The sequence below is a fragment of the Watersipora subatra genome, chromosome 2 (assembly GCF_963576615.1).
Source record: "Watersipora subatra chromosome 2, tzWatSuba1.1, whole genome shotgun sequence".
Taxonomy (NCBI): domain Eukaryota; kingdom Metazoa; phylum Bryozoa; class Gymnolaemata; order Cheilostomatida; family Watersiporidae; genus Watersipora; species Watersipora subatra.
The window spans coordinates 30,175,995-30,184,920 of NC_088709.1; the positions used below are offsets into that span (position 1 = coordinate 30,175,995).

Below are 8,926 nucleotides of genomic sequence, written 5' to 3' on the forward strand. Positions count from 1 at the left end.
ACTTAGTGCTGACACTTTATTCTTACACTTAATGCTGACAACCAAATTAGCACTGAGTATTTGCACAGATACTTTAGACTTTTAACTACTAAAGCATACAAATAAATTAAGAATGGCAAAACTACATGTATAACTGTAAGCCTAAATCTTATTTAACAATGCTCTAGTTTCACTGCTGGCAGAGAGCTAAGAAGTACTAATTTGTAGATGCATGTATTTGCTATGACACTTGAGAAGACAATGTGACCACTGAAGTAAGAACATCATTGACACATCAGGATATGGATATTGAGTGCTGGACTAAAAAATTAATAAGATATCATTAGCTTTCTTGTTTTAATTTACAGGTGCAGTTAATATATGCCCTAACAGAACCATTACTGCAGTTTCATCAGGAACTATCGAGAGCCCAGGCTATCCTGATACATATGATGGAGCTTTTCAATGTTCTCTATTTTTAATTTTACCTGCCAATTCTAAAACAGTGTTAAGAACTGGCCTCAGATACAACGTACACACACTTGGCTACCGGAATTGTTCCCTCTCGATTTCTTTACTGAATGATTTTCAAGCCATTGGTTCTCTCTGTAACCTCACAAACACAAGTGATCTGGCAGTACTAATTACAACGAGAGATGCGCCTCAAATCTTGAAGCTTGTGTTTTTGACACAAGCAGATCCGCTACATCACCACATCTTCCAGATTAATTACTCAGGTAGGAGTTACCTCAGTATAAATTACATTCAATAGAATTACCGCAAGTGAATGGAGGAAGCTTATATTTATATCTATGGATTTGCCTCCAGTCACCTGCACAGCGGCTTTGTGAAATGAATGAATAGTCAATTCAACTGAGCATTTTTTTCTCTTATCTATTATATATATTAGTGTTTCAATTTGCAGTTTTATAAAAAATAGACTTAATTTATAGATTTATCCAAGAATACATTAGTGCTACAATTACCTAAATAGATTTGTGAACCACATATTTTGGCCTGCACAAAAATAAAAAATTATTTTTTTAGTTATGCCTCTGATAGTCAGCCTTTCTACAATAATACTTCCTGAAGGAACAAACTACTCTGAAACAACTGAACTAACAACAACAGTTGAAGAAACCAGTATTTCTCTGTCCCCAACTTCGTCATCCTCTAGCAGCATTCCTTTAGTCGCCACCTACCCAACAACTTCAGGCATCACATTGCAGCAATATAAAAATGGCAAAACAATAAAGGCAACCATAGGATGTGTGGTTGGGTTTCTTTTGCTTGGAGGTCTGGTAGCAGTTATTTTAAGACTCAGAAAGAAAAAACTGAGGTGAGACAATGTATATTCAATTTTTGAGCTGTTATAATTAAATCAGAGTACGATACATGCTAAGTATAAAACATTTTAACTTTCATGTATGTGCATGCGTTTGCAAGGCATTGATAGATGAACCTTTGAAAAGTATCTTAAATTCTTCAAAAAACTCGTTTTACATTATTTTAGAGCTAACGGAGAGGAGCTCCAAACAAAGTCTTCACCTCTCTATGAAAATTTGTCAAAGAAAAGGCATAATTATGAAAATTGTGGTATGACTATAGTTGCATGTCGCGTTTCTTATATCCCATTACTACTGTAATATCACTACTACTGAACTATTGCAATTCGAAGCACTGAATTTCATTGCCTGACTCTGCACTGCTTGGAACCTCATTGAGTCACTTTCCATTGCACTGCTCCATCTTGGCCCCTCTTTGAACCATCCTATTTCACTGCGTTTTGTCATGCTCCGCCTTGCCCTGCTCTCCCTGCTTTGTACATCACTCTGCCTGCCTTGTACCTCCCACTGCCCTGCCTATCTCTTCATTGCTTGCTCTGCCTTGCCCCCCTCCCATACCATGTTTTTTGTCCAGCTTATATCTGCCAACGTTACATTTCACTGTACTGCCCTGCGCTGATTTGACCGCACTGCTTGATCCTGCCCTGCTCCACATTTCCTTGCCTTGTTTGCTTTCTCTCAATCTACCAGTGCCAACATGCTCTGCCTTGCCAAGTTTTGCTCTGACTTCTCAAAGTTGTATTTTATTTCGTTGTATCACTCGCATCGGGTTTTATTGCTCTTCCTACCCCTATCTATCCGGCTTTTCCCTACCTAGCTTTTCTAGCCCATGCTCTGCACTAATTGCATTATATTTCACTGCGATGCAATGAGTGCTCTGCACTCCGCTGCTTTAATTACACAATGCTGTTGTTACATTTTATGGCTTTGCATTGTATCGCATCGCCTAATAATTGATACAGTGGTAGGTTATGTTAGATCAAACTACGTGTTTGTTATTTTCGTTATGTTAGTACATACAATATTTGTTAAATCTTTGCTGAATTGCCACAGCTGCAAGGGTAATAAACACAGCTTATAAACAATAGAAGGTAATGTAGCTGCCATTAGCTGTCGACTGATTATACAAGGAAAAATCAGCAAATTCGCTAATTTCAGTAACTTAAGCTAGTAATTTAAACTTGCTTATCTTGCTAAACTTACAATAATACGAGCCATGAAGCCGTGAAGCTGTGAGCTGCAAAGCCAGTCGTGTGACATTACATGTCAAACAATGTCGTTATGCAAATTTTACACAATGTAATAGATATGACCACAAGTATTTCATTCTATAGCCTTGTTTGGCCTAGTGGTTTACCACTCTTGTCTGTGGATTCCGAAGTTTTAAGTTTGAATATAGTGGGAAGCCCATATTTTTGCTTCTAAAATTTCATTGCTTTAACCGGACACATAAATAACAGACAGACATGCCAATGACAAACATTGAGGTTTATAAATATAGATTGTATCATAATTATCATTACAATCTACTTGTTATATATGCAATAACTGATAACTGGTCAGAGAAAAAAGTATTCCATTTAAAGAACAAATCGATAAATTTCTCTACTCTGCTAATCTGATTTAAGAGACAACTTCCATACTGTTCCTTTAGACCAGATGCTTAAAGCTTGTAGAAAGGGTCAGTTCAACTGCAGCACATGTTTGTTATTTTGCTACTGTTAGTTATACAGCTAATCTGATGAAAGTTATGAATTTATATTGAAAACATCAATAACAAGATATTTATGATATTTACCAAATTTAATATCTTGTAAAAATGCTATTAGACAGTCTAGATTTTTTCCAGTTTTAGTCGTTCAGCATGTTAGTAACAACATTTTGTGTTTATTATGTTGGTTACTTGTGAATGGAAGCTTGAATTTTTTTGGGTATTTTTTCATTTATGTGTAGCTAAAAAGTACCAACACATTCTTTGCGGGGCAAAAGGTTGATATCAGAAAGAATGCGATGATAAATGCCATCACATAGCCATCTGCATACGCAGACTCATCACTACCGATTGAAACAACTACATGTAAATAAAAATTTTGTTAAAACAGTTGAAAAACAACGTGTAAAATGCTACACAGGCCACAACAATTATTCAACTGGCATAAATATTTTACAAGAATTTTGAATAAGAATGAAAATTGTATTCAATTACAGAGCTAGCAGAAAAAATATTAAACATTAAGTCAAATTGAAGGGATAAAAACTTTTTTTCACATTTTTACTTTGATAAAGTTTGACTGGCTCAAAGTATTGTTAATCAAGCTGATATTTGTAATTTGTGTTATGCCTACATTTGGAAGGCTTTTAAAATTAGAAAGTTTCTGCTTAAGGATTTTTTACCGCTTTTCTAGTGGCAAGAATTGACAAAATTATATCTCATCAAAGTTAGTAACTCACATTTATGGCTGGTGTGCGTGTGAGACTAACATAACACACTTTTGGTTTTCAATGTTTGGTTAAAACTTGTTTTGTTGATAGTCAATAATATCTGATATAAGATTTATACTATTATTAATACTTAACAATTAATTTGTTGGTTGGAAAGATTAATTTGAATTACTAAAATAATAAAACACTATGTTTTAGCTTTACCAGGACAGAAGGAAATGGTAACACGTAAGAAGGCGTCCATTACAGATCCAGAAAGTCTTGAAGGCTACGACATCATCGATAATCCAGGCAAGTAGAAAAAAACTTAGTGATTACCATGCACGATGGCTCCTTGCGTAATAAGTTCATGCGCATGGTGACCATTGCAACCATGACAACCATGGATCCTAATAAATCCTAGATAGATTAGTTTATGCAAAAACTCATTAAAATTTTAGTCTTGACTCTGCAATTTTATATTGCTAGAGTCAAGATATACTAGGTGAATGTCCGGTTAGTTAATATAAGCTAGTAACACCTCTCTAAGGCTAAGCAGTGTATTGCCTTGAAGAGGAGTGAACCTTATACAAGCACTGGTAAAATCATCAGTCCCTATGCTACTGGCTTCATTCTTTATTTGTGTCACACAACCCTGACTATTCAATCATTTTAGATATTATACGGCTTGGTCTAAGCAGCTGTTTGACTACAACCAGAAAGATGGCTACCAGTCGCCATTTGTACCAGAATCATTTTTCCCAGAGTCATTTTTTAAGAGTCATTTTCACTTATGACTCTCACTACAGTAAATATTTAAACTAGCTTGAGTTACTAGCAAAAGCTTGGAACTCAAGCTAGTCTGAATCTTTACTATAGTAAGAGCCATGTGCGAAGCCAGATGAATAAGAGGCATGTTACGTGTAATGACCTGAAACACTTTTATACAGTACCAAGCAGACTGTTCATTCTTAAGATTTTATTGCCAGAACTCGATGTTTAGACAATAAATGACAAACACTGAGGTTTATATATATATATATATATATATATATATATATATATATATATATATATATATATATATATATATATATATATATATATATATATATATATATATATATATATATATATATATATAGATTCTAAAACTTGTGACAATGCTACTAGTTTGGTCAAGGAATGAACATACACCTAATACATAGGAGGCTGATAGCAAAGCGCTGCAAGAAGGAAGTAAATGACTATGAGGAAGTAGATAGCAGACATGAACAATAAAGGAACATCCTCTGTGGTCATTGCAATACTAATAAGTTAAAGTTGATGAATTTACAACGTCTCTGCTTGACACATCTTGTCTCTTTTAAAAGGCATGCTTGAGAGGCATTCTAGTAGAAAACTGTACCATATCTATGGCTCTAATATTTGTAACATAATTGAATAATTGTAAAGAATAAAAAATTATCTGTTTTCAGGCTGCTATTTTTTAAATTTATTTGATAAAGAAAACTATTGAACAAACCTGGTAACTTCTCAGCTCAGAACTATAGCATATTCTCAGTGACAATATCAGTACAACTATATTATTATTAATAATTGAATGATCATATTACTAGTAATAAAAGTGACCATAAAAGCCCAAATAAAAGTGATTAAAATGTTATTTTTCAGAGTGAACATTACAACTATGGCAGTTTAGGAAGTCTTGACTAGCAGCAAAAAGATAAATGATCTAAAATGTTATACATAGCCAAAATTAACTTTTGCACAACTTAGCAAAGAAACAATGATTTTTCTGGATTCGTAGTACACTATATCTTATCAAGAATTGTCGGACCTACGTAGGCATAATAAAGTTTTTGTCTAGATTTGAGGTATTTTATTATGCCTGCTCTAGACATTAAACTGGGCAGCAAATATACACGTAGCTTTCGTTTTTATTAGTTGAAGCTCGGTAAACTTAATTATATTGTATTATTTACACCAGATGTTTCCTTAAAATAACTGATAACTAAAAACTATCTTGGCTGCAATGATCTAAATTCAAGAAGAAATTAACGGAAATGAAGTGTGGCCTAGCAGTTTTTCATTAACACAAAAAATGAACGAATTTATTGAATAATGTTGTTAGTCATTTTTACTTTTTTTATTGCGGCAAAAACCTTAGGATTTCAAACCACTAAGAAATTACCTCAAATCTGGGCGTATTACATTACACTTAGATTTGATGTCTTCCTGCGCATGGTGCACTGCATTACAAGTTGTTCAAATGGTCTACACTGAGGTCTTTGTTGGAGTTATCAGCCCGGTAAACTCCGCTTACACCATCATTAATGCCAAGAGCTCACATGGCTTACTAATAGCAAATATAGAATACTTAACAATTAGCAATATATCAAAGATAAAATCAACATTCATTAATTGAGTTTAAAAGTAGCAAATTAACTAATTCTAAAAGCTTGAAACTGAATGACTTCAGCCAATTTTAATTTGGCTAGGTTTAATCAAAGGTACAACTTCATTGAACTGCTTTTGCCATATAACATTCACTTAACTTTGTCAAAAGTACATGTATTTGGTTTAATGATGATTAAAAATACCATAAACATAATTTCACCACATAAAAACGGGAACCAGAATGTGCTGATTTCTAGAGTTTGGTTGAGTCACATAGACATTCTTGTAAACATAGGTTACTTTGCTTAAGCTATACACCCCTTACTTGCTTAGGGCCAGTTTCTGTGTGTCTAACCCTATAGTCAGCATTAACCAGTATCCTCATATCCAATTTTTGTTTATTTTGAAATAGGTTCCAGAAAAGAAGCATCAGCTTCTGTTTATTACAGTCCAGTACCTTCCAATTCAAGCGAAAGAGCTCCAGCCAATGTTTATTGCAATTCAGCAGTTTCTGAGACCAGTGCAAGAACTTTCAGCACCCACTACAGCTCTGTACCAAGTGTGCAAAACATGGATCCTAAAAGTTCATACATCAGTTTAGGGGTAGCCAGCGGGTAAGAAGTATGCTTCTTTTGGAATTGCATTGGTTTACTTGCTTTAGATTAACTGAAGTTATGATTTTATTCTGAGTAAAGTGATTTTTGTTATAAGTATGCATTGTCTCATAGTAACCGGTGAACCACCAGTACTACACTTTCTCTTGATTAACCGCTAAGAGTGATACCAGCAAAATTTTTCATCTTGCACCTATTCAAACACTTTTAAATAGATTATTTTAGATTTTAAATTCTGAAACCATAATGTTGTTGTAATTGTTTAGCTTTCATTGATTCTTTAGCTTCTATACAAAGTTCCTTATTGTCAGGAAAATCAGGCATATTAGTCAAATTTGTAATTTTTTAATCCCAACATTTTGTGTCAGTGAATCAAAATCACATTCTATGAAATTACAGATATGCCTACAAATCAAGATCAAATGGTTTCAATGTCATATTAGTATCACTGTTGCAGTAGAGATAAAAATGTATAATAAACATCACAGTATATGCAAGCAATTACAAATATAAGTGCTTGATTTAGGAACTAACAATGAGCACTGCTATATTTTTAAGCCCAGCTTACAACTAAATAGTAAGGTTTTTCATTTATAGCTGTAAAAAGTAAATATCACAGCTCACTGGAATAATTTTTGCTATATATGCTATTTTAATTTAATTTAGCTAGGCAAAGTTATGTAAATGCTTGTAAACTATGTATAACAGCAATTAGTGGTTTGTAAAACATATAACAGTATGTTATAGTACAATATTATCTAAGTAATAAGCTATTTGATTGCTATAGAAAAGTTACTTGCTTCAACTCATTTAACTTACCTATTATAGTCAGTATTTTTAAAAGTTGTACCGAGATCAAAGCATTTGCTGCAGGCTGACTTTTTGACCTGTTTACATTAGTTTTGCTGTAAGCTTATTTGATTGGTTTAATAACATATTAATAAACATTAATAAAATACCAATAGTCTGCAAAAATGCTTCGCGATTCAGTATTTTTCTGACTGATTACGCTCAAACATGACACGGATATACTCCATGATTTCATCAGATTGCCAAAAGATTTGGTCGTAAAGCTTTAACTGGTTCTTAAGATCAGCTTCTTAAACACTTACCTGCACGCTATCTGGTTGGACAATTGGACAAAAACAATAAAAATATGTACTATTGTTGAGCTTGCTGCCAGAAATTAATAATAAAACATTTATAACATAATTAACTTTTTGTTTGTTGTAGGGATGAAGATCAAGCTCACAAATACGCCAAACTGGATGTACCATCATATGTCAGAGACAGTGATTATGCAAATGAAGTCTTCAAATAATCTAAAAGAATTGACTAAGATTTTTGAGAACAAGCCAGTTAAGCTCGGCACTTTAAAAATGTGTTCGAAATGTAATAAATTTTAGAAAACATAAATCGATCTTGATACTATGCGTACAGAAAGAAAATCATTTGTTAAACAGCGGTAAAATATTAAACTTGTTTGTTTTTTGTTTAGCATTAGTTAGTTGTTGCAAAAGAGCTGTTGTGAAATTTTATATAAAGCATGAGTGTGGATAAAGTAGAAGACAAAGAGTTGGAAGCAGAAAACAATGACTTGTAACTTTGAGAAATATTCCCTTACATTAGCAAATGTATAAAACAAGTCATGTCAGCTCAGAAGCTCAAAATCATATGGTATAATGTACTAATTTAGTAATCTGCTTTTTGAAACCTTATTTATGTAGCTTTTTATACCTCAATACTAGTACTTTATGTCTTCTGCAAATATATCTTGTTTATAAAAATAAGAGATTATGTGATTTTACATTTACACAATTTATGTACTTGAGAGTGGACATTGTTGGTTAGACAAAATCATCGATGTTCTTGATATGATAGAATTCGGTATTATTCAGTTACCCATAACTGAAATTGTACGGTGTTTAAATTCTCTTCATATCACAATATTCAACAGCTCGCTGAGCATGCAAGAGAGAGAGAGAGATAGCCGTTGGCTGTTATTATTATTACATAATATTATTAAGCAGAGCTTAATAATATTACCGTGTGAACCTTATAGCTATTACATTGTGGGACGCGTGATTCAATAGAAATATGACTTTAACTATGAAAATATGTTATAACAGTAATTTACCGTTTTATTAGTGATCGTCCACTGCAGAC

General features: G+C 33.2%; 1 protein-coding gene across 1 annotated transcript; it reads left to right on the forward strand.

Annotated features, from left to right (window-relative positions):
- The first annotated feature begins 400 nt into the window (after window positions 1-400).
- LOC137388647 (uncharacterized) lies at window positions 401-8,567 on the forward strand. Its single transcript, XM_068075117.1, has 6 exons — window positions 401-716; window positions 1,027-1,318; window positions 1,493-1,575; window positions 3,966-4,058; window positions 6,559-6,760; window positions 7,994-8,567. Exons 2-6 carry the CDS (start codon window positions 1,029-1,031, stop codon window positions 8,079-8,081), a joined length of 756 nt encoding a protein of 251 aa, XP_067931218.1. The 5' UTR covers window positions 401-716; window positions 1,027-1,028; the 3' UTR covers window positions 8,082-8,567.
- The last annotated feature ends 359 nt before the right edge of the window (window positions 8,568-8,926 follow it).

Bases quoted from the DNA above. Each gene is read 5' to 3' on its own strand.
- LOC137388647 (XM_068075117.1), top strand. From the start codon at position 1,029: ATGCCTCTGATAGTCAGCCTTTCTACAATAATACTTCCTGAAGGAACA. The intron at 1,319-1,492 runs GTGAGACAATGT...ACATTATTTTAG, and splicing joins CTCAGAAAGAAAAAACTGAG to AGCTAACGGAGAGGAGCTCC. The intron at 1,576-3,965 runs GTATGACTATAG...ACTATGTTTTAG, and splicing joins GCATAATTATGAAAATTGTG to CTTTACCAGGACAGAAGGAA.